The 25,118-nt window shown below is 44.7% G+C and overlaps 1 protein-coding gene across 1 annotated transcript in view; it reads right to left on the bottom strand.

Annotated features, from left to right (window-relative positions):
• Positions 1-25,118, bottom strand: part of BCAR3 (BCAR3 adaptor protein, NSP family member) — a 139,885-nt gene that overhangs the window by 55,608 nt on the left and 59,159 nt on the right. The window contains exon 4 of the mRNA XM_026655463.1: positions 1,074-1,113. Coding sequence (XP_026511248.1) covers positions 1,074-1,113 — 40 coding nt within the window. The remainder of the gene's footprint in view (positions 1-1,073; positions 1,114-25,118) is intronic.

Below are 25,118 nucleotides of genomic sequence, written 5' to 3'. Positions count from 1 at the left end.
ATACGAATGTTAAATAGTGCAGGTCCAAGAACCAATCTAGACCATTCCGGGCAGGTGTTTGTCTAACCTGCTCTTAAAAATCTCTAATGACTGAGATTCCACAACCTCCCTAGGCAATTATTCCAGTGCTTATCTATCCTGACAGGAAGTTTTTCCTAATGCCCAACCTAAATTGCCCTTGTTTCAATTTAAGTCCATTGCTTCTTGTCCTATCCTCAGAGATTAACGACAACATTTTTCTCCCTCCTCCTTGTTAGCAACCTTTTATGTACTTGAAAACTGTTATGTCCCCTCTCATCTTCTCTTCTCCAGATTAAACAAACCCATTTTTTTCAATCTTCCCTCATAGGTCATGTTTTCTAGACCTTTAATCATTTTTGTTACTCTTCTCTGGCCTTTCTCCAATTTGTCCACATCTTTTCTGAAATGTGGCGCCCAGAACTGGACACAATACTCCAGTTGAGGCCTAATCAGTGCTGAGTATAATTAGTGTTAGTGTGTAACCTAGCAGCCTCACCTTAACTAGTGTGGACCAAATCCAGACCTGGCTCTAGCTTTTTAGACCAGAGATGAATTTGTAGCTGCATTTGTAAAGAGGAAAGTGCCAAATGTATAAGGCCTAAATTTCAGATTGGCTGGGGGCGGAGGGTAATCTTTTTGAGATATGACCTATTTCTTTCCTCTACTTCCCCAAAGGCCCTACCTCACAGTGAGAAATGTGGGATCATTTAACCCATTTAATTCAAATATTTAAAAAAAAAACCTTTAAAAAACAGTTACTAAATAGAGAATATTTATGATGTAACAGAGGCCTATGAATATCAGAATATATTCTCCCCAAAAAGAAACAGTCCTTGGTGGCGAAGCTGATTACCAAGTACTCTATTTTCTAAGTGTTTGCTTCACATGATATAATTAATTCTTTTTTTCCACCAATCTGAAAAATTTGATTGCAGTACTACTGGATTGCATAGGATTGGACATTGAAAATAGATTAATAATTGGCTATCGCTGATTACGTACACTATAAAATATTTGGGAAAGGATTTTGATGTTTTGAAGTGATACGGTACCTTCACATATTCCATAGCTGGATCCAGGATATTCTGACCTCTACAAAGGAAAAACACAGTAGTGAATCAAATGTTTTCTTATGACAAAAGATGCTTTCAAGAGCAATAAGTTAAAATAGTTATTGTTAAACTCTAACCTAGAAAAATCAACATTTTGTTGCTCTAATGCCTCATACTCTCTATGTTCTAACAAATATATGCAGCCTTGTTTCCCTCCTGTCATTACTGAACTCTATTAATTCATTTGAAAACTCATTACACAGTTTTGAACAAAGAAAATCTTGAGAACAGCATCTCAACAGATGGCTAAAAATAGCTATTCGGCTATCCTTTGTAATCCTAAATGCTCTCTAAAATTCTTGAATATTATGCAAGTGAAGGGTGTTTATCTACTTTAGAATGAGGAAGACAGCTTTCTTCACTGAAAGAACTGAAAGCAAATCTTTTGTCTGAATACTTAAATGCCTTGGAAGACATTTCCCCCCACCCAAACTTGAGCTAACCCACTGAAGGATTTCCATTTGTTGAATTTACTTGTGATCATATTAAAGTAATGAATATAAATCATACAAATCATATTGAAATCATGAAAAGGCAGTTTTCTAAGTGCTTCTAAATTCAAATGAAGAAAACAGATCTGGTTTTCTAATTGATGTTAGCCCTAAAAGTTATCTAGAGAAGACAGGGATAATGCAAGAAAATGGAAAGTGAAAGTACAGCATCTTTCAGTTTCATTAGAGATAAAGCTCTGATGCGTAGGAGGGTGTGGGAGTTAAACCTGTATATTTATAATTGAAGAAACTAACGTGGTTCTTGCAAGCTCTGTTACAACCATAACTAAGCCACAATATAGTCACTGTTGTAATTACTTGCCATAGAAATAGAACGTTAAATCAATAGGGCTCCATTTCTTTTTTAAAAGAGTGTCTTCATGCTATTTTCCCATCTGCACAAATGGCAAATATTCCCAAAGGTGTAGAAACCTAGAAGACGGTCCACTCATCACAATTACAGCTCTTTCTACAAAATGCAATTAATGAAAACCCCAAGTATTTACAAGATTTTTGGAAGAGGACTAGCTTACAAAACCTACAAGTTGTGCTTGGATTGTTTCTACGGAACTTAAAAGGCACATTTAGGGTGACCAGATGTCCTGATTTTATAGGGACAGTCCCCACTTTTGGGTCTTTTTCTTATATAGGCTCCTATTACCCCCCACTCCCATCCCAATTTTTCACACTTGCTGTCTGGTCACCCTAGGCACATATAATACCAGTGTTCCCTTTAAAAAAACCCTCGCAACTAACACACACACAAAACCAGACACACCTGTAAGGGAATATGAGTTTGGTGTGACAACCATGAAATGGAAAATTTGTATAAGGCTATTGACAGGACTTAAATTCTCACGTATTTCCCGGAACCTCCCATGTTCCCCCCCCTCCCCTATTCGGGGCTTAGGGCTTCAGCCCCATAGGTTTAAAAATATTTACTGAAGCTCTGCTCTGGACAGCTCTGGCTGAATTTAAGCCCTGGCTATTGATCATATTACATCTGGAAACAGCATCTTGCACAGTGGGGGGTTGTTATGATATAATGCTTCTAATGTAATATGCAACTTCAAAATGTGTAGGAGTTGAGTTTTTCCAGAATCAGTCTGACCTGGAATTCTTTGTCTCCAATTTCTCAGTATTGTCTGAATGTAGCTTTAAATAAACTCAATAAACTAAGCTATTATATATCTAACTTGCCGGTCTGGGCTCTTAACTTTTAATCCAAAACATAACAATTGGGGAAATAAAACACCATCACCAGCCCCAAAGACATTTCTACAATGGGGAAAATTTAGCTGCCAGGCTGGTATCAGTAGCTGCTATTGTTTGTTATAGAGTCATTCACAAAGGCCCAAATCCCATTCCCAGCTAAGTTAATGTGTTGTGCTGCAGAGTTCAGTGGGAATAGGATTTGGCCCAGTGTAAAAAGCTGCTTTTTAAAAGTGACTTGCAAAGAAAAACATATAGGTTTGTGCACTTATTTCTCTTTTATGATGCATAAATAAGGTCTGAAAGAGTAATTATTTATTTGCTTGGCTTTCTATTTGATTTTTACATTAAAAATTAGGAATAGAATTTTCAGAAAACACTAACTAGTGGCCCAATTCTACTTCCATTAAATGCTGGATGCTTTTGAAAATCCTACAGTTGGGTCTTGTCCACCCTGTTTTTCCTGGACAACTGAAGAACTATATGTCATGATACCCGAAATACCAAGAGAGTGAAACATGAGCATTAAAATTAACCACTAATTTATTTGATAGCTTCTGAAATAGTAATGAATACATTTGATCCTGTACTATGCTTAGTTATACCGTGTTCAATACTAGTTCAGCTATACCCATTGCGAGGAATGGGTGATTTTCCGTGTAGATAAGACAATAGCATTTTCTAGGCTAGACAGGGCCTAGAGATATTTAATGTAAAAAAACCCAACAACTTTAAGAAAAAACAAATCCATCCAGATCTTTATCCACCATAAAGAAAGAAAGAAGAATCCACACACATTTTTCCCCCTGTACAGGTCACCCACATAGTAACAATACTTTGAAAGTTCATAACACCATCCATCAGAGATATTCAAAGCCCTTTGCAAATATGGATTAATTTTACAATAGCCCTATAAAATAGAGTGGGAGAGATTATTTTCTCCACTTAAAAGATGGAGGAAATGACACACAGACAGGTTTAGCATTTTTCCCAAAGTAACACACCAAACTGGTGGTAGAGCCATGAGTAGAACCCAGGATCTGCTGAATCCCAGAGCTGTGTTAGCCACATGTTCTCTCGGTCCTGTATGCACAAAACAATCAATAACACCCAAGACCACCATACGCAAGTATGAAAAAATGCACACACAGTCTGATTTTATATTAAGCAGATTGGGTTACCAGCAGGAAAGGGGTATTTTGAGATTTTCAAATGACTTCAGGTTGGATGGCAGGTGTTGCAGTCCCAGCCATCTCTAAATGAACTGCAGCTGACAATTTGTATCAATACAATATAATATTAAGGTCTGTCTTTCATGTAATGTTATTAAATTTCAAATAAAGCTAATGTTTATCTTTTTATTTAACTTGAGTTTAGAGAGCTCTTGATTGGTCTCCGTTGACTCACAGTATGTTTGCATTAGAGAGCAATGCTTGACTTGTGTAGTATGTAAATGGTGGGTCCACAAGTTAGTTTACCTTTTACATTTGGCTCCTAATGATCAGATAAAAGCCTGATTTCCATGTAAACAACGGTACATTTTATGTAGGTGTGGCTTAATAGCTTTCCCCTTACAGTGCTAAAACGAAAAAACAATTCTAAGCAGTTTGCCACTTAGACATTTACATTTAAACCATGAATTATCCAAGTGATAAATTCCCCCCTGCACCACACCCCCAGAGCAGACAAGCTTGTCTCTGTCACCAACAGAAGTTGGCCCAATAAAAGATTTTACCTCACCCAGATACTAGTCTGAAGCAGATAGTAACACATTTTGGATCATCTGAACACCCTGCAGTGGAGTCAACACCCTTCCCCGTCTTAACATCAGAACAAAATCTGCCACAGTCTCTTTCGTGTTGATGTAATCTGGGATTAGTAGGGTTTGTAGCGGTAGTTCTCAAGGTACCTCGGGCCATGTCTACACTACAAACATTGGCCACCAAAAGTTATGTCGGCATAAAGCCGCCATAGTTAGTATATCGCTTGTGCGCGTGTATACTTGGCTCCTTGTGACCTTCTGAACGTACTCACCAGAAGTGCTTGTGTCTGTGCACAGTGCTGTGTACCATGGGTAGAGATCCCACTGTGCACGGTCTTTTGGGAAGTTTTGGCAATGCGTGGTGGAGCAGAAACAAGTTGCTCAGGAGTGACTGGGAACAAAGGGTCATGTTCCCAGCATGCAATTTTCTCCATCCCATATTGTCATCTATATCCCATAATATTAGCACCTTTTTGAAAAAAATCCAATGAACCCACAGGGCCCTCCTTGGTGTCCGCCATCCCTGACAGAACCATTGAACCTGCACAGCTCTGCACTATTGTCATGAGTATTGCAGGCACAGGACACATGATCCTCCAGTATTTGAAGAGCTGGAAGAAGAACCGAATCAGCAGGAAACATGGTGATTTCTTGGAAGACAGACTGCTGTAGGACATAGCAAGAACCACTTTAAGGCTGTTGGTGGCATTCACAGAGCAGCTGCAGCTGTGCCAATTCTGGGTCTGAGAAACGAGAACTGACTGATGGGATCACATCATAATGCCGGTTTGGGTCGATGAGCTGTGGATGCAAAACTTTCAGATGTGCAAGGCCATGTTCCTGGATCTGTGTGCCAAACTCACCCCAGTCCTCCCACGCAGGGACACCAGAATGAGAGTTGCATTGACAGCAGAGAGGCAAGTGCCAATTGCACTGTGGAAACTTGCAACAGTGGATTCCTTACCAGTCAGTGGAAAATCATTTTGGAGTTGAAAAATCCACTGTGGGGGCCATTGTCATGCTAATGTGCAGGGCCACTAATTGTGTGCTGCTATGCAGGACTGCGACGGTGCAATGTACGGGACATAGTGGATAGATTTATAGCAATAGGAGTCCCAAACTGTGGTGGAGCAATAGACGGCACGCATATCTCTATTGATTACCGGGGATGCTTCACTGACGTCAGTGTTGGCTGGCCAGAGAAGGTGCATGACTAAGGCTACAATTTTGTCATGGACATTTTTAGTAAAAATCATGGACAGGTCATAGGCAATTAACAAGAATTCACGGAAGCCATGACCTGTCCCTGAGTTTTACTAAAAATGTCCATGACAAAACAGGGAGGGAGGAGGGTCCAGCACCTTGCCCTGCTGTGGCTGGGAGCTGCGGCCCCTGCCCCGTGGCTGGGAGCTGGGAGGGACCCCAGCTGTGGAGCTGCTGGGGGATTCCCCCTCCACCACCCGCAGCAGCTGGGGAGTGGCCGGGGATTGCCTGGTGGTGGCAGAGGTACCCCGCAGCTCCTGGCCACCACGGGAGGTGGGGGTACCCTGCAGTTCCCAGCAGCTGTGGGCTGAAGTCACGGAGGTCTGCGGAAGTCGTGGATTCTGTGACCTCCGTGACCAAACCGTAGCCTTATGAATGACACTCGCATTTTTAAGAATACAGAACTGTTAGAAAACTACAAGCAGGGACATTATTTCCTGACTGGCAGATTACCATTGGTGATGTTGAAATGCCAGTAGAGATCCTGAGGGACACAGCCTACCCCTTGATCCCCTGGCTCATGAAGCTGTACTCCAGCCACATCAACAGCAGCACCACAAAAAGATTCAACTACTGGCTCAGCAAGTGCAGAATGATAGTTGAAGGTGTTTTCGACACTGTCAATGTACCTATTAATTTTGTGGTGCTTGCTGTACAATTATGATTATTACACTGTGTGTCACCAATCCTATGAGTTGTGTCATACTGTACAGTAACATGTAACTAGATGCTTTCAGTACCACTAGGCATTCTGCAGCATATGTTGTGAACTAATAAAAATGAATTCTTTTCCAAATAATAAAATTTTATTCAGTAACAAAAGCAGTGGGGGGGAAAAAATCTGTGCAGTGTAAAAGCAAATATAAGCAAAACTTAATAAATTAATAGTACAGAACTTAACAAGGGCAAAGAACATTCATGTCCATTTTATCTACACATATATCAACCATGGTTCTCACAGGTCAGCATATGTGAAGCTGTGGCTGTCAATGTTTCGCAGTATGGAGGATAGGGATGCCCCTGACACCACATGGAATGTTGATGGGGAGTGGGGGGAGAGGCTGTAGGGAGATGCTGTAATGGAGTTCTGCATGGACTGCAAAGGGAGGCGAGCCTGCGATTGTTGAACCTGTAGGTCCACAGGAGTCTGCAGCATCTTTGTTTGTTGCTGGAGAACCCCCATTATGTCCTGGTGCATCTTCCTCTCCTTTTTCCTGCTGGGACTCCTGGGCCTTTCCCCAGTCTGCTCTTTCCTTCTCAATGTAGCCCGAAATATTCACCTTCCAGGCCCTCTGCTCATGGTCTGGCACAGCACTGGTTTGCAGGATCTCACTGAACATGTCATCCCGAGTCCTTTTCTTTCTCCTCCTCATCTGGCTCAGGTGTTTCATGAGCAGCTGCAGATAAAACACACAGAGGTACCATTGTCAGTATAGTCACAATGGAAAGTGAAAGTTGAGGTTCAGGACTCCCTTCCTTTGCTCTCCAAAGTTTTAAACAAGACATGCTTTTTGACATGTCTGCTTCAAAGTGTTTGTGCACAGCACCACTCACAGCACTGCACTAGCCATTGTGAGTTTGGTGCAGCAGGGATGAAGGAAATGAGGAGGAATTGCTTGGTTGGATGAAACTATGAGTATAGGGCAATGGCACTGAATATAGTCACGGTTTCCCACAGGCAGTGGTGATTTTAGCTGATATCTCAGGGTAACATAGCACAGTTGCTGTTAGCACCCCAAAGCCTATATGCTGCTAGCCTGTTAACTTTGGCAGGCTCCACTGCAGTAATCACAGAGTAGTGTGGGAAAGTGTCCTACCAAGGAGGAAGAAATAAGGCTGCCATCCCTAGAAGCCTTTGGAAGAGGACTGCAGAATACCTCCATGAAAGTTGTATCAAGATCTCTCAGGAGGATTCAAGGGACATCCCTGTGTACATAAACAAACTGCTCCGCATGTCCCCTTGAATCTAACTCTACAGGGGAATGAAAAGCAGAGGATAACTCTACCTCTCTTTGTTGTACTGCTACCTCTTCTAGTCTGAGTAAATTAACGAAAAATCACTAGCTAAGTCCTACTAAGTTGGGGATGCCAATAGGACATCATTGTAATGGGAAATTCATTTATACACTTACCTGAAGTTTTTTCCCTTGCATCGGGCTCACCCGTGCTCGACTGGTGGGACTGACTGGACTGTGGTTGAGTCTGAAACAAGTCCTGGCTCATGGCATAGCTGGACCCCCCAGTTGCATTTCCCACATCCTTTTCCTCCTCCTCACTGTTCATAGCAGATGTCTGGGTCTCAGTCTCCTTTGATGTACCTATAGTGGCACACGGGGTGGTGGTGGGGTCTCCATCAAGTATGATATGCCATTCTTTGTAAAAGTATCAGGTCTGAGGCTTGGCAGTGGATTAACTGTTGGCCTCCCTGGTCTTCTGATATGCCTGCCACATATCCTTCACTTTCATGTGGCACTGCTGTTCATCCCTTTTCCTGCATTCCCCAGGCAATCTGCTCATTGATGTCCATTTCTACAGCTGCTCCACAGCTGTGCATCCACAGCCTCTTCTCTCCACAGGCCCAGGAGATCCAATATCGCCTCTCTACTCCAGCTCGGCAATCAGGAAAAGGCATTTCAAAAATTCGCAGGGTTTTAAAGAGGGGGTAGTGTGGCACTTCCAGTCTCTGTGAGCATAGATGCCAACTCCTTGGCTGGAGCATCCACGGAAAGAAATTAGCGGATGCTTAGCACCCACCGGCAGCCAGCTCCCACCATCCCTCCCAGCGCCTCCCGCCCGCTTGCGGCCCCGCCGATCAACTCTTCCCCCCTCCTGCCCAGCGTCTACTGCCCGCTGCAAGCAGCTGTTTTGCAGCGTGTGGGAGGCTCTGGGAGGGAGGAGGAGTAGTGGACACGGGGCACGCTCAGGGGAGGGGTTGGAACTGGGTGGGGCCCTGGCAGAAGGGGAGGGGGACTAGGGCGGAGCAAGAGCTGGGGCAAGGGTAGGGTGACCAGACAGCAAATGTGAAAAATCGGGACAGGGGCTAGGAGGTAATAGGAGCCTATATGAGAAAAAGACCCAAAAATCGGGACTGTCCCTATAAAATCGGGACATCTGGTCACCCTAGACAGGGGTGAGGACTTGGGGGAAGGGGTTGGGTGGAGATGGGACCTGGGGCAGAGCAGGGGGTTGAGCACCCCTCAGGCCCGGAGGAAGCTGGCGCCTGTGTCTGTGACCCCTGAGCAGTGGAGTTCACAACTGTGACCAGAGTGGTCAGTATTGGGCATCGTGGGACAGCAGCTGGAGGACCAAGCTCAGTATGTTAACCATTTGAGGAGGTAGTGTTACTCTGTGGCACTAACAGCACGCTTTTATTGGGGGAGACAAATTTAAGTGTAGACACATGTACAACTAGGTCAATGCAAGCTGGCTTACATTGACCTAACTTTGTAGTTTAGACCAGGCCTCAGTATGGGGCTTTAGTTAAGGCAGGAATAAGTGTTGCCTTAATGTCCCCCTTTGCATGAACTGCTTTCGGCAGTGGCATTTAAGGGGAGAGAAGACACTCCCTCATTCTACTCCATGGTATTTATGCCAATTTTCAGAGTGAGGTATTTGGTACAGATATTGTTTTATATCGTCTCAAAATGGGTTGTGCGTTATTAGTAAGGAAGCAAGAAAGGAACCAAAAAAAAAAGGCAATAATTGGGAAATTTGGGGGCTGCTCTAACTTGTGCTCTGCTGCAGTGTCCCTTTATGGGCTGTTTTGCTGCAGCCCAGAATTGGAGCCAGTCTCTCAAGTATTTGAAAACGTGGAACCCAATAGCTGAACTACTCCACCAAAGAAACTCAGGATCTTTGTCTCCTGAGCTAATATATTCAATTCTGGAGTGTTTATCTTTAACTGGAGATGATTTTCTGTTCCCACTATCTTGTGGGATTGTAGATTTAACTTGTTTCAGCCAGAACGTGTCTAAGTCCTTGTCTGCACTAGCAGGGTTTGCCGGATAGCTACACTGGCCATCTTTACTCCACTCATGGATTCATTTTTTCATATGGTTCTGTGTGTACGTTGTTCATATATATATGGACATAAATATAAAGTTAAATAAAAATATGTATATTTCATTTAGTAGACATTCTTATTTTAATGCCAGGGATAAAACACCTGCTCCAGCAGTTAGTGTTAACATTAAAGGCACTTACATGTATAAATCCCCTTGGGGCTGAAATGAGAGAACATCCCTTAGGGGTTATTGGTAAATTAATTAACCAAAAAGGTTAACAGTTCAGGCCATGGTACAATCTCATCTCAAAGCACAGGAATTCACCCTTACAACCTCCATTTTCATTGCTAAAATTTGCATGGCCAGATTGAGAACAATTCACTGGAGGCTGCTTCTGTTTAGACTCATCTTATTAATGTATAAACCTCTGTGCATGGGGATGAGGATAGACATGTCTCTCAGTGTAATTTTCAAAGTGTTATTGAACTCTACCTCCACAATATACAAAAGCTTGGTTTTAAACTTCATACATGAGAAACATACCAGAAGCTAGAGAAAATTAACCCCCTGCCCTTTAATTTAAAACAATATAGTGTAAGGACAAAAATACTTATAAAAGACCAAATAATCTAACCCAGCATTTTTCAAATGTGGCCACCGTGGCAACATGCGGCCACCAGGGGCTTGCAGTCACAGCCTCCTGGGCTCTGATGGGGCGGGGGGGGGGGGCAAACTAGCGGCCCCTCCGCCTCCCTGTTGCTCCTGAATATACTTCCTTGGTGTTGGTTGCTGGGGCCGCCAACAGGGGTTGGGCCAACACCTGGGGCACCACACTGGAGGAGCTGGCAGCCGGTGAATTCCCCACCTTCCTGGGGTGGTGGGGCTCAGGCTCTGGGCTTCAGGCCTGGGCTCCAGGTGAGCGGCAGCAGGCCTCAGACTCTAGCTGCGGGGTTCAGGCTCTAGTCCCCGGCTGCCTCCCACATCCTTCTATCCAGGGCTTAATTTGTCCCCAGGCTTGGCAGGGCTGAGTAAGTCTGCTGTGAAAAGTGATACTTGTATATTGGTTAATATCACTTTTCACAGCAGACTTACTAGCTAGCAATAAATAAATTACAATGATTTGGACACGTCTATGTGCATATTTATTTGTTTTTCCTAACACTAATTAATTACTCTAGGAAAAAGTGAGAGAGCGGCCACCAGCAAAAGTTGGTGGCCGCACTTTGAGGCCACCAAAAAAATTTGTCCTGAGAACCCTAATCTATGTTAACAATAATGATTTAGAATAGTATGGCACAAAAAAAATATTTAAACATCTAGTTTACTTTTCTCTGTGCATTTTACATTTATCTCAGCTTGGACACGGACAATAAACTAGTCACTTCTACATTAGTTTATAGTCAGATCTGCTCTCAGGTTGTGAAGTACAGTGACCAGGCACACAGCTGTCATGTTTGAGCTGCAGACCCTCCAAGATAAAATACATTTATTGACAGAGCAAAGTTAGGATCTACACTCAGCTTGATATTTGTCTGTTATGCAGTAACTTTTGAACACATCATCTGATTAATTCTAAAATTTCAGGGAATGATCAACACATCCCTGGGCAGAAGAACCCTATTTATTTTGGTGGAAATCAGAAAAACAGATGAGGGGAAATGTGGGGCATGCAGAGCCCCTTGCATCTGGTTAGCAGAGCCAAGAGCTTCAACCATCTCTGTAACTTTCTATAGATCAAAGAACTGGTTGATGGCAGCCATTAACACAGTCCAGCACAACAATGCCTTCCAATACAGTTGAGAAATGTTAACACAGTGAGTAACTTATCTCCCACACAGAAAGAGAAGAAATAAGAATGGGGACAATGGTATAGGGGGAAGGGGGACAGAGAGCCCCTGGGCAAGTTGTTGGGGGTGTCCTGGGGTGATTGCAGGAAGTCCATGAAATAGAGGGGAATGGCACACAGAGAGAGAGAGGTGTGTGTGTGTGGGGTGGGGGGCAAGAATAGAAAAACGCAATGTCTGTAATAAATCAGCCTATGGAAGCAACAGTGTCTCTCTCTCTCACATACACACACGAGTGATATACAGGTCTGTCGCATCTTAGGTGCATTTAACGTGCGCGATTTCAGCTTTACACGGTTGGCAAAAACAAAACAAAAAACCCCGAAAAAAAAAGAGAAAAATAACAATTTAAATACTGTTTCTGTAGTGTGGGCGATTCCGCCCGCCATTACACTCAATGTAATTTTGACTATATGCGATTTTTGCTTTAGGCGCTAACTGTGGAACGTAACCCCAGCGTAAGATGAGACAGACCTGTACTAACTTTCGTGGCTATACGCCAACATAACTTGCATCAACCAAAGTTTGTTGCAAAGACATGCCCCGACCCCCAGAATTAAAAGACTAAAAATAAATAAAAACACCTATTTCCAATGTTGTTGTTGTTTTTTAAGGAAAATATTTCTATTTGTCTAATGTTTTGTAACATTTGTGCCTAAACTGACCTGACAATTAACATTAAGACCCTAGTCTTAATGTTAATGAACTGCACAGGAAGGTCCCTGTGTCCATGCAGAGCCCCACTAAAGTCTGTCTGTTCACAAAAAGTTGCAGTATCAGGGCATAAGATTAACAAACTGCTGATTATGATGATGATGTATGTAAAATGTAACCTATAGTTCCATATGTAGAAAGTGCAGTTTGGTTGTGGTATAGGAGACTCTAACTGCTTCCTAGTTACACTTTATATAATTAAGTAAGCATTGACATTTCAAGGGGAAAGAAACTGCTCCACCTGCTATGTGGGCAGCACTGAGGCACAGAAAGACTTGTGTCCTGCTGTGAAATAATACACTGGCATCAATGGGATATTGTTTGAAAACAGATTTACAGGAATGTTTAATTGAAATAATTCTGTCATGTTTTTCCTTTTTTAATAAATGTTTTTTAAAAAGGGAGAAAGAAAAAAACCATTGTACCGAAGAGAAGTACTCCCTTTTCTCACAACACTTTCAATCTCCTTTCAGTTTATTTCTCCAGAGGTGACTGAAATTTGCTATCTGATCCCAGATATGTGAAAAGAGTACCTGTGTAGATTTCTCATCACAAAATAAATGGATGAGTGTTTAGAGAAACAGGAAAACACTTCCTAGCTTTTATTAAATAGCATGTAGGTTCACATCTGATATATCCAATAAACAGATACAGTCTTGGACAATAAAGTATGCCCTACCAGCCTATTCCTATTTAAAGGAAATTGTCAACTCATCATCTCATAAGATGGGGAGGGGAGAAATTAACTAAAAAGTAAATGTCGTTTCAGGTATTACACTGGTTTGTAGTTTTGCAAACACATTTTCCTGTTTTGAAAAAGGAATCTAATGGGAAACAGACGAAGACCTTGATCCTGCAAACATGTGAGTAACTTTATGTATGTGAGTACTCCCACTGAGTACTACGGGCATGGCAAACATCACTATAAATTAATATTTTATTCACTTCTCTCCATAAAATAAGAGAAACAAGACATGTGAAAGTGTAAGTTTTAATGGAGATAGACAATACTCCACAATTTTAGCTTAATTTTAATTGTACTTTGATTTTCAAAATGCATCTATCCATATGCTTGAGGTGCTCATACAATAAAGGCAATTAAAATATTACAAAATAAAGCATTATGCAACCAGCCCATCTGGACTATTTATAATCAATGAGTATCCCTCCCAAACACCTAACCCCACTCCTTCTAAAAGCCTGTGAGAACAGCTTGTCATGAAGGTCAGCAGGCCTGTGCTCTGTTGAACTAAGGGAGAAGCGAATCCCAGAGTGTCCCTAAAAACACCCTGTGCCTCCATTTCCCTTGCATTTAAACCAGGGGGCTGTTAACTCAAGTGGATCTCAGCTGCTCTGATATCACCACAAGGACAGAAGAGATCTTTCAGATACTCAGGACCCAAACTATATAGGGTTTTATGAATCAGAATCAACACCTTGATTGATTGCTCCCAGAAATTTTGTTCCAAGGCCTCTCTCTTACAAAGTATTACCCGAGTGCTTCATTTTAGGCACTTCATTGTAACTGAGTCTCCTGGGATAGTCAGTGGAGCCACTCAATATTATTGTATCTTTCTTTATTATGCTTAACCTTACACATTGTAACAGTTTCTTTATTTTAAGATACTTTTATAGAGTGCACAAACCTAGGGTTACCATACATCCGGATTTTCCCGGACATGTCCGGCTTTTTGGTCCTCAAATCCCCGTCCGGGAGGAAATTCCAAAAAGCCAGGCGTGTCCGGGAAAATAGGGAGGGGTCGTGGGGCTTGGATCTGGGCTGGGGCCGGAGCCGCTGGGGCTGGGGGTGCTCGGCTGGCGCCGCTCGGCCGGGGTCGGGCCGGAGCCACTTGGCCGGAACCGGGGCCCGAGCCGAGCCAGAGCCGCTGGGACCGGGGTTGGGGCTGCTCGGCCGGGGCCGGTGCCCGAGCCGAGCCGGAATCGCTGGGGCCAGGGTGGGCCGGAGCTGCTCGGCCGGAACCGGGGCCGGTGCCCCAGAGCCCGAGCCGAGCCGGGCCGGAGACACCGGGGCCAGAGCCGCTCGGCCAGGGGGGCCGGACTGGGCCGCGCCTCCTCGCACCCGCCACCACCCCAGCCCCAGCCCCAACCCCAGTTTACCTGCTGCCTGCCTGTTTCAGGCTTCCCATGAACATTTGATTTGCGGGAAGCAGGGGAGGGGGAGGAGCAGGGGGCGGAGCATTCAGGGGAGGGGGCGGAGACTTTGGGGAAGAGGCGGAGTTGGGGCGGGGTTGGGGCCCCGTGGAGTGTCCTCTTTTTGTTTTTTTAAAATATGGTAACTGTAACAAACCCCACCTAAGCATAGGGGAATGAGGGGGCCAATAATGACATGCTCAGTATGTTCTTAATGATCAAATAAACTATCTGCTCTAGAACAGCTGCCTGTGATAGCAATGGACAGTTCAATGCTAAATTATAGCACTTAATCTGAAACCACAGGAAAAAAGCTGGTTGAAAAAGATGGCTTGAGTGGTTGTCAGAAGGCCAAAAGATTGAAATTTGGCTAAATATAAACAAGCTGGATACGCCAAGAAATTCAAATCTCTGTGACAGGAAAAGTCTTCAACACCAAATTCAGCATCAGAAAGAGGTATCCATATTTATAGTTTCTAACGGCTAGTTTTCAAATGGCCAATTATAAAAGTGGTTATATTTATCATCATCATGAATGCAAGGCCCTGTCTACACTACAGCTGCACCCACGCTGAGACAACCTGGCTGCCCACCACTACCGTTAAAACACAGTTCAGTCTTATAGCACAGACAGTTTGAATATGCATTTTTAACTGTGTCCCTGGAATCATGCCAAAGATTTGGATACAAATCAACTCACATCCAAGGCTTTGGCATTGTTCAGGAAAACAAAGTGGAAGTATCGGTGACTGAGTCAATAGACAAAAGCGTAATAGTCAGGTCTCTTGACATAGTGGTAGTTTCAACATAGACAGGGCCTTTAAGGGGCTTCCTCTTAAGGAAAGAAGTGAATATTACAGGTTATACTGTTACAATTCCATGTTCTCAAAAACAATGAACAAACAGTCTAGTGAAAACCTGACCTTTACATGTGAAAAACAAACAAACATTCTAGTTGTGTACAGCCAGCACAGGCTAAAACAGTCATCCCAAAAAAATTAAAGGAAAAGATAAGGTCAGAAACAGAATCCCTCAGCAACGGCAGCACAACAAAATATTAAGGACATCTTATGTAGTTTACAGAAGCAGGCAAAATGTTTGGAATCCAAACCATTTCCAGTCCTACAGTCCAACTTATTTACCAGACTGACCCAGATTTTAAAATGTCATTATGGCCAAGGAATGGAATTGGAACTGAAAACTGCCTTTGCAACTGTAAATGCAGAAGAAATGGATATTGAAATGAGCCCGGCCAGTAAAAGCATGAACATCCTGTATAACTGGAAATATTCCCTGTAAATTAATTTTCACTTTGTAGATTTTTTTAATTCGCACAAATTAATGCACAGTTTTTCTTACTAACAGCTGCTAAGTGTCAGCACTTCCTAGGAGAGGCTAGGCCGGAGCATGAAAACAATGTAATGCAAATATGTGACCAACCTCTGATGTGCTAAAATACTACAAGGCATTCAAACAAAATGGTTCCATTATACTTATGAATGTTCTTAGGATTGGGGCAAAGCAGCTCTTCTTTCATGCCACCAAATGCTAAGCTCCACATGACACACTTGTCATTTATCCTTGGTAAAGGAAGTCTGGTAGGAATTCTGCCCATATAAAACAACTCACAGAGACATTAATGTGCATATGTATTAACAGGCCATGGTCAGAAAAGTTACTTACTTCTTCATGCTAAATCTTGCCTGGTTTAGAGTTTGTTACAATCTTAACATTTGGTCCAGGTTCCTTGAAAGGATCATGAAGCTTCTATAAAATCTGGACCAGTTTATAGTTTCAAATCAAAACTATATGAAATTCTGTATGATGGGTTTCCTATGAAACCCATCAGTTTCAAATTAAGTTCATGCTGAATTTTTCTATTGATCTCAGAAATACCTGAGCGCCCTATCACTTTATCTGAGTGCCAAACATTTTGGGGTTTGTTCAATCTGAAACAAACCAAAACTCAGGGAATCAGCTCCCAACACAGATTGAAACAAAAGAAAACGTTGGCATGAACCCCTGTACAGTAACACTGCAGCAATTCACATAGCTCTAACAGGAAACTTTGATGGTGCATGAAGAAATCCATCAATTCTGGAAAAAAATAATCCACATACTTGTTTAGAATGGAACAGACGGAGTTGAAATGACATTTTCTACTTGGCTATTAAAAATGTAACTCATTACTGGTAATTGGAATTGAGCATCCATTTTTCTCATTATGCTATCAACTGACTACAGAGACACTAGCTTTAAGTGCTCTTATTTTCAAGGTACTGTAGTTATAAGAACATGCAGAAAAATTGAGTAGAACAGGTGCCACCATATACCTAGCAATATAAAGAAGGCAGTGTATTCCACTAGCTCTGCCTTCGGAAACACCAGTGAGAGGATAGGTTTCAGAGCGGTAGCCGTGTTTGTTTTTTGCTGATACAGACTTTCTTTTTTCAATGAGAGGATGGCTTCAGAATTGGAAAGTCGTTGTTCCTTTCTGACACTTTGCAAAATCAAGTTCTTATCTGTTCTGCCTTCTTGGATGCTCTTCAGAAATTCCTGTGCCTCTCCTGTGAAAGAACAGCTGAGAATGCTCACATCTTAGCTCTTACATTGAAATCATATTTGTCTATAAGGGTCTGGCAGTTGTTATAGGGGTGCTACTGACAGCCAACTGAAATCTTCTTTCCTAATGGACTTCTCTCCTCAGTTTAGGATCCAGGGCAATGAACTATGCAAATGTCTTCGACAGTTGCCTTCACCACCAGCTTTGCACAGAGTGGGTGGGACCACTAACAGGCAACATTCTTATGCGCAATACTACTAGTTTGCATTATTTTTAGATGTAACATATTTATGAAGGACATCTTGCTGTGATAAAGAGTAAGGGGGAAATTGCATGACCTCCAGCATTAGAAGACTAACTTCCAACTATGGGGGGAGGGATAGCTCAGTGGTTTGAGCATTGGCCTGCTAAACCCAGGGTTGTGAGTTCAATCCTTGAGGGGGCCACTTAGGGATCTGGGGCAAAATCAGTACTTGGTCCTGCTAGTGAAGGCAGGGGGCTGGACTCAATGACCTTTCAAGGTCCCTTCCAGTTCTAGGAGATAGGATATCTCCATTAATTTTTTTTTTCATTGACACAGTCAATGGGAATCATAATAATCAAAAACTAGGTGACCTCGGTTACTTTGCTGGCCCAACAGTGCCCCCATTTGTACTGTTAGAAAAGAGATGGGTCATATACCATGCCCCTCAGACTTTTGCTTGACTGGGGGTTTGGTTGGTTGCTTGCTTGCTTTTGTAGTAAGCCTATTCTTTCAAAAAAAATTGTAGATTTTTTTTTTAAAATGTGAACATGTGGTTTGAGGTGTTTTTAGGCACATTTGATACATTAAAAAGTAAACAAAGCTTTGAAGGAACATGCTTTTTAGCATAATCTACATTTGTGTAGATATTTGGTTTGGCAGAAAACCAGAAAAAAATCAAAGTTTTCGACAGGAAACTTTTGACTTCACTAGAAAAATGTTCGTGACCCTTCACACCCGCCTCTCGTAGTACCAGAGCAGCCAAATTAAGTACTTCATATTACTATTCTCTCCGGTGGTGTTCTGGAAAGACACAGTTCACCAAAAGGTGTGGGGAAAGAATCTGGGCTGATCTCCAGTCACGCAGAAGAATAGACATCCACAAAAATCCAACCCGAAACTAAATAAAAGGACGTAGAAAGTGGTGGGTTTTCTGATGTCAGCCAAAGAAAGCAACCCAGAATGTTGCTTTTATCCCAGAATGACTAAGTCTCATTACAAGGAAATACTTTTGAGTAATTCTGGTGTTTAAATAAAAACATTCTGTAAGGTCAAATTAATCAATGAACAAGATCCGTGGACCTGGCGTCAAAGGGAAATCCTTTATTTATGTTTACTTGACAACATTCAAAAAACACTGCAGCTTTTCCTGCAGAAGAAGGGTTCCATCTTGATAGCCAGCAGATTTCAAGAGCTCTGTCAAGTGACATGCACAAAAGGGTATGTAAGAGCCAACCAATGGATGCAGGTGATTGTGAGTGAAGATTCCTAAAATATACAATATGATACAGCCAAGAATTGTTCAATTCCCTCCACTGGTGTTCCACAGAATCAGATTCAGGCCTTGTCTTCACTGCTCAAAGGGATGCATTTTTTATCTTGCTGTAGCTAACCTAGTGAAGCCAAGGCACTTTAGCTTTATAGCAAGGTAAACTAGTGACCTCAGAACAAATCCCCTGCAGGGGGTGAGGGGTGACCTCACCTAATTTACCTTACTGTAAATCTAAAATTCCTTGTCTTTAATGTGTTTTTATGTCAGGATAGCTCACATGTGTTAGTTACCCTGAGGGAAAAAAATACATCCCTTTTAGCAGTGAAGACTAGACCATAAACTAAAAGGACAAACTTTACCAGTATGAGTCAACTGATTAATTTCTTACGTGTTAGACTTTGTGCAATTTCTGGCATCTCCCACACTAGCATGGGAGGATGAAGACAATATACATCCATGTGACCACCAAAGTAATTTGTTTATGGATCATATTTTATTCTCTCTGTTTGTCTAATGCACCCTATTACTGTAGCATTAGACATTTTCTATAGGGAATTGAAGTACTGGAGCACAGTGAAGAAAAAAAAAAAAAAGTTCCTGGTTCCCTGGAGAAAAGCTGCACTATTGCTATCATGTTCGCTCCTTTCTTCAAAAAAGAAACAAAAACAACACACAAAACAACCCTTTCAAGACAGACGTGGCTCCAGCTCCGAGCCCTTGAATGGATAATACATGCAGGGAGTAAATAGTATTTTTCTTTGCATACTGAGGAAACACCAGAATAGAATAAGCAAAAACATTTACTCATATAATATACTGTGCACTACTGTAACAGCTTCAAACAGAAGATCTCAAAAAACTTTGCAGACATTAATTAGGTCTTGCAACACCCCTGCTTGCTCAGTAAATATTATCTCCATTTTACAGCTAAGGAACTGAGGCAAAGTGAGGTTAAGGATCTGATTTTCAGAGGTACTGAAGATTCATAGTTCCCATTGACTTCACTGGGAGCCGCAAGTAATCAGCTCCTCTGAAAATTAGGCCACTTTTATTTAGGTACCAAATATGGTGTCTAACTAAAATTTTGCCTGAATATCTTGCCAAAGATCATACAGTAAGTCTATGGGACAGTCAGCAGCATAATGCAGGTCTTTTGACTGCTAGTCCCGTGTTTTAACTATAAAGATGTCCTTCAGAGCTTGATTAGCCAAATGTAATGGCACGGAAAAGAGGAGGAGGAGAGAGAAGACACTAAACAGGTTTGAAGAATTGAGGTATCAGATAAACAAGAAAATTTTCAATTAAAAGTATTTTTGGGACTGTGATGCTTTGGGGGTTCACCCAGACCAGTAAGAGGTTGTATCACTACCTGCCCTGTAACCCCGTGTGTTTCTGTGCTGTACAGATCATAGGTGCCAACTTTCCCCAGCAACGGTGGGTGCTCGCACCCCCTACCCCCAGCCCCGCCCCGACTCCACCCTTTCCCTGCCCCTGCCCTGACCCTATTCCAACCCCTTCCCCAAAGTCCCCACCCTAACTCCGTCCCCTCCCTGCCCTTATTGGACCCCTTCCCCAAATCCCTGCCCAGGCACTGCCTCTTTCCCTGAGTGTGCCGCATTTTCCCTCCTCCCCCCTCCCTCCTGTTTCGCAGTGCAAGCACTGGGAGCTAGGGGGAAAAAGCAGGCACAGGGCACGCTCAGGGGAGAAGGCGGAACAGAGATGAGCTGGGCGGGAGGGGAGCTGCTGGTGGGTGCAGAGCACCCACCAATTTTTCCCCGTGGGTGCTCCAGCCTATGATACAGATCTGGGTCAGAGCCCTGCTCACAGCACAATGCCCTCACCCTGGATTCCACCAACCTGGTTAGTGGCATGGTCACTCCAACAGCCTTTCCAATCCCAAGTCTACCCAAAACCCATCGCCTCTGCAGTGGTCAGCCCCTCTCACTGCAGCCCTCACAAAATCTTATCGAGTTTGATGCGCCTTTATAGAGGCAGTACAAGCACCAATCTGTTAGTGTGGCTGAGGATTTTACTCTTCAGTTTGAAACACTGCACTGAAGATTGTGTAATAAGACAAGATTAAGTTTATTAACAAAGAACAGATATCTAAGTGATACCAAGTAAAAGGAATTGAGATAGAAAGTAAAAATACACTTCTAAGACTAAAACCTAACTTAACCAACTACAATCTTTGGTTCAAAGTAGCTTTCACCACAGTTCTTCCAGCATGGGCAGCCAGTTCTTAGCCAGGACCCACCACAGAGCTCAAAGCGCTTGGTTTCTTTGTTTCTTCTCGTGAAGGATACGAAAATGGCTCTCTCTTTCTCTGCTTCTAGCCTCTTTTACCTTTATTGTCAAAGTCAGGACACTCTCATGGGGGATCAGCTTGCTGTGTCTACCAGCAGGGCTAGCCTTACCATGAGGCGAACTGAGGCGGCCGTCTCAGGTGCCACACTGTGGGGGGGCACCACTAGGACCCAGAGTGCAGAAAATTGTGTCTGCTGCTGGTGCATATGTATTCTCTCTGCTCTAGATCACAGAGATGGTGGAGTGCTGTGCTGGAGGAAGGAGGGCACAAGAGACATAACAGGCAGGCAGGAGAAAAGGTGAGAGGGAACAACAGAAAGCAGCAGGAGCTGCAGGGAGAGAGAGGGGAGGAGAAGCCTCTTATGTACCTTTCTAGCACCCCCAGGAGCCTGGACTGATTAACACCAGCTTCTCAGGGAGCTTCTTGTTTCCTGCTGCTTCCCTGAACCCACTTTTGGAGGACAGGCAGTCAACTGAAGTAGTAGGAGCCAGTTAGGCCCTTAAGACGCTGATATCTTCCCTCACTCAGGCCCTGCTACCAGCCTGCTTATTTGTTCCCTTCACTGAGTGTTGAGAGCCACTATAGCTGGCACAGAACAGCAGTCATGAGTGAAAGAAGAAAACGCCTCTCTGGGGCAGCATTCAGAAAAAGAAAGCAAGCAAAGGAAGCTTTTCTATCTAAGCAGGAAGGAGCTCCCCTGAGATACACAGACACCAATGTTCATGGTGAGCCTTCCAGCCCCAGTGAGGATGTGAGTGGTGAGGAGATGCCTGATCTTCCAGTTAGTCAGAGTGCAGGTGACCTGGCAGCTACTGCAGCATCCATATCTCCATCTCAAATGGATGTAACCATGCACATTCCTGAAGAAAAGTGTAGATCAGAGAAGAGTGTGGTGGAAGCGCAAGAAACAGCTGCTGCTGAGTTTAGTTCATTAAGTCTAGATGATCCAGGACTGTGGACCCACTTGAGCAGTAGCCTGAGGGACTTCCTTGTACTGCATGGGCCACAGCAAGTGAAAAACTTCATGTTCCTCAAAGACAATGAAAATAGAAGTTTCCATCCAACACATTACTGGCGTGAAATCCCAAATGGTGACAAAGTGGAGAGGCCATGGCTTATGTACTCAAAAACCCAGAATGCTGCATACTGTTTTTGTTGCAAACTCTTCCAGTCTAATGTCCCAGCCACATTGGGTTCTACAGGAACAAAGGACTGGAAAAATCTGGCTAGAAATCTGGCATGCCATGAGAAGGCAGCAAATCACCAGAGAGCATTCCATAGGTGGAAAGAGCTTGAGATGAGACTAAGGTTAAAGGCCACCATAGATGATCAGCATCAAGAGAAGGTTGCATCAGAGTCTCTTTACTGGCAAAATGTTCTGAAAAGGCTCATTGCCATTGTGAGAATGCTTGCTACCCAAAACTTTGCACTGCGTGGCACTTCAGATCAGCTGTATGTGCCAAACAATGGAAACTTCCTTAAAATTGTGGCGCTGATGCCGGAGTTTGATGCTGTACTCCAGGAACATCTAAGAAGAGTCACCACCCAAGAAATGTACACACACCACTACCTTGGAAAAACAATTCAAAATGAGATCATACAGTTACTGGCAACAAAAGTCAAACAGAAGATTGTGGCAGATCTGAAGTCAGCAAGATATTACTCTGTTATTCTGGACTGCACCCCTGACATCAGCCATACAGAACAAATTACTTTAATGGTGAGTTTTGTAACAACAGAACCTAGTGAAAATGTCCCTGCAATGGTGACTGTCAGAGAGCATTTTCTAGAATTTATTGACATTGATGATACTACAGGAGCTGGTATGACAAATGTGCTTTTTAAAAAGCTGGAAGATACAGGAATTGCAATAGCTGACATGAGAGGTCAGGGCTACGATAATGGTGCCAACATGAGAGGAAAGAACAGAGGAGTGCAGACACGGATCTGAGAGTTAAACCCTCAAGTTATTTTTTGTCCCATGCAGTTCTCATTCATTGAGCTTGGTGGTCAGTGATGTAGCATCAGCTTCCAGTGAGGATGCTGAATTTTTTAATGTAATTCAAAACATCTATGTATTTTTCTCTGCATCAACTCATCGATGGCAAATTTTGAAGCAACATCTGGGAACATCCTCTTTGACACTGAAACCACTGAGTGCCACAGGTAGGGTGACCAGACATCCCGATATTATCGGGACAGTCCTGATTTTAGGGGACTTGTCCCGCGTCCCGACCTTACATTGGTCGGGACGTCTGGTCACCCTATATGAGGGGGACCGCGGCAAGCCGGCGCCACTCACCTTCCCTCCCTGGGCCCTGGGGCAGCGCGCAGCTGAGCTCCCGGTGCAGCGGCGCCAGCCCACGGGGCCCCCCGCCTGGCCGGCAGGAGCCTGCAGAGTGCAGCCCTGCCCCGGCACACAGAGAGGCAGGGAGGTCTCGCTCCCCTGAGTGCTGCAGCGGAGCGGGGACTGTAGACTCCGGCAGCAGTCGCCGGGCAGAGAGCCCTCCCCACCCCTGCCCCCCTCCCTAACCCTAGGAAGGGGCCAGAGGGACTGGGAGGGACCTGCCTGCTGGATGCTTCCTGGGAGCCGCTCCAGGTAAGCACTGCTGGGCTCACTTGGCCCCCTGGCAGGTCCCTCTGGGGGGGCTCCCCTCAGACCCACTGCCCTCAGACCCCACCCTGACCCTGTTCCCTCAGCCTCCCCCGCAGTGTCCCCCTTGTGCCCCCCACCCTCAATCCACTGCCCTCAGTCCCTGCCCCTGTTCCAACAGCCTCCCCCACAGTCCCTCCCCTCCCCTCCCCCCGATCATCTCACCCTGCATGGATGTGGAAATCTGTCCCGGATTCCAGGCTGTCATTAGCCCCTGGGGCAAAAGATCAGCAGAGGTTTCCAAAGGGAAGTTTGCAGCCTTTGCTCAGACCCAAACATTTTCACTTAAAAAAATAAAAAAATAAATACCCAAACCCATCCTGACACCCATCTGCTCTGTCCAGATTTGCTGTTATCCCTGTTGAGGCCAAAGTGGTTTGAAAAATTAAAAATCCTTGACACCATTGTGTTGCCTCCCCCTGTGTTGCTCGTTAGTCTGATGGACCTGCCGATAATGAATAAAGATGAATGCCCTGGGAGCAATGTGTCAGGCAGACAGTTTGTGAAGTAGGAATGTGAATGCTGAAGCCCTCATAAAATGCAGAGGCTTTTCTTAACCTGAGAATTGAAAAATTGCCAGATACCCTGCATGGGTTTGAAAGTGACAAGAGCCTAGCGACTGACCAGAGCAGCATCAGGTTTGAAGTGACGAGGAGGGTCTGTGTCATGAAGTCTGCATTTCCACTGAGGACTCTTCCATTGCCAGGGTAGCGCTGGCGCAGGTCTGCCGCCCGGCACAGCAATGCTGAGAGGTGCCAGTATAGACCTGACCCACTGCCCTCAGCCCCCACCCTGATCCTGTTCCCTCCGCCTCCCCCGCAGTTCCCCCTGTACCTCCCACCCCGAACCTACTGCCCTCAGTCCCTGCCCTACCCCAAATCTCTTCTTCAGCCTCTCCCGTCATCCCACCCCCATCACTCCCCCTGCTGTCCCACCCCCTCAACTTCCCCCCATTCCAGTCCTGCTCCCCTCTGTCTCATCCCCTCCAGACCCTGTCCCCCTCCCCAAGCCCCCGCCCCTCCCCAGCCCCGTTCCCTCCCCCCCCCCGCCCCACTCTACACAGCTCTCTACCCTATCCCATTCATGCTCCCCTCAGCCCCTACCCTAGGGTTACCATATTTTGAGCCTCCAAAAGGAGGACACTCCACGGGGCCCAGGCCCCGCCAACGCCCCCGCCCCAACTCCGCCCCTTCCCCAAAGTCCCCGCCCCCATGCCGCCCCCTCCCCTGCTTCCCGCGAACATTTGATTCGCGGGAAGCCTGAAGCAGGTAAGGGGGCTGTGGGGGGAGGAGGCGCGGCCCAGTCTGGCCCCCCGGCGTCTCCAGCCTGGGTCGGCTCGGGCCCTGGGGTGCCGGCCCCGGGCCCGGCCCCCGGCCGAGCGGGCCCGGCCCGCCCAGCACTGCCGGTCCCCAGCCGAGCACCCCCAGCCCGCTCAGCACTGCCGGTCCCCGGCCAAGCACCCCCGGCCCGCCCAGCACCGCCGGTCCCCGGCCCGGCCCCCGGCTC

The sequence above is a fragment of the Terrapene carolina genome, unplaced genomic scaffold (assembly GCF_002925995.2).
Source record: "Terrapene carolina triunguis isolate 2854851 unplaced genomic scaffold, T_m_triunguis-2.0 Scaffold210, whole genome shotgun sequence".
NCBI lineage: Eukaryota > Metazoa > Chordata > Testudines > Emydidae > Terrapene > Terrapene triunguis.
Note: the sequence above shows the minus strand (reverse complement) of the source record. Positions and strands in the feature narration are given on the sequence as shown.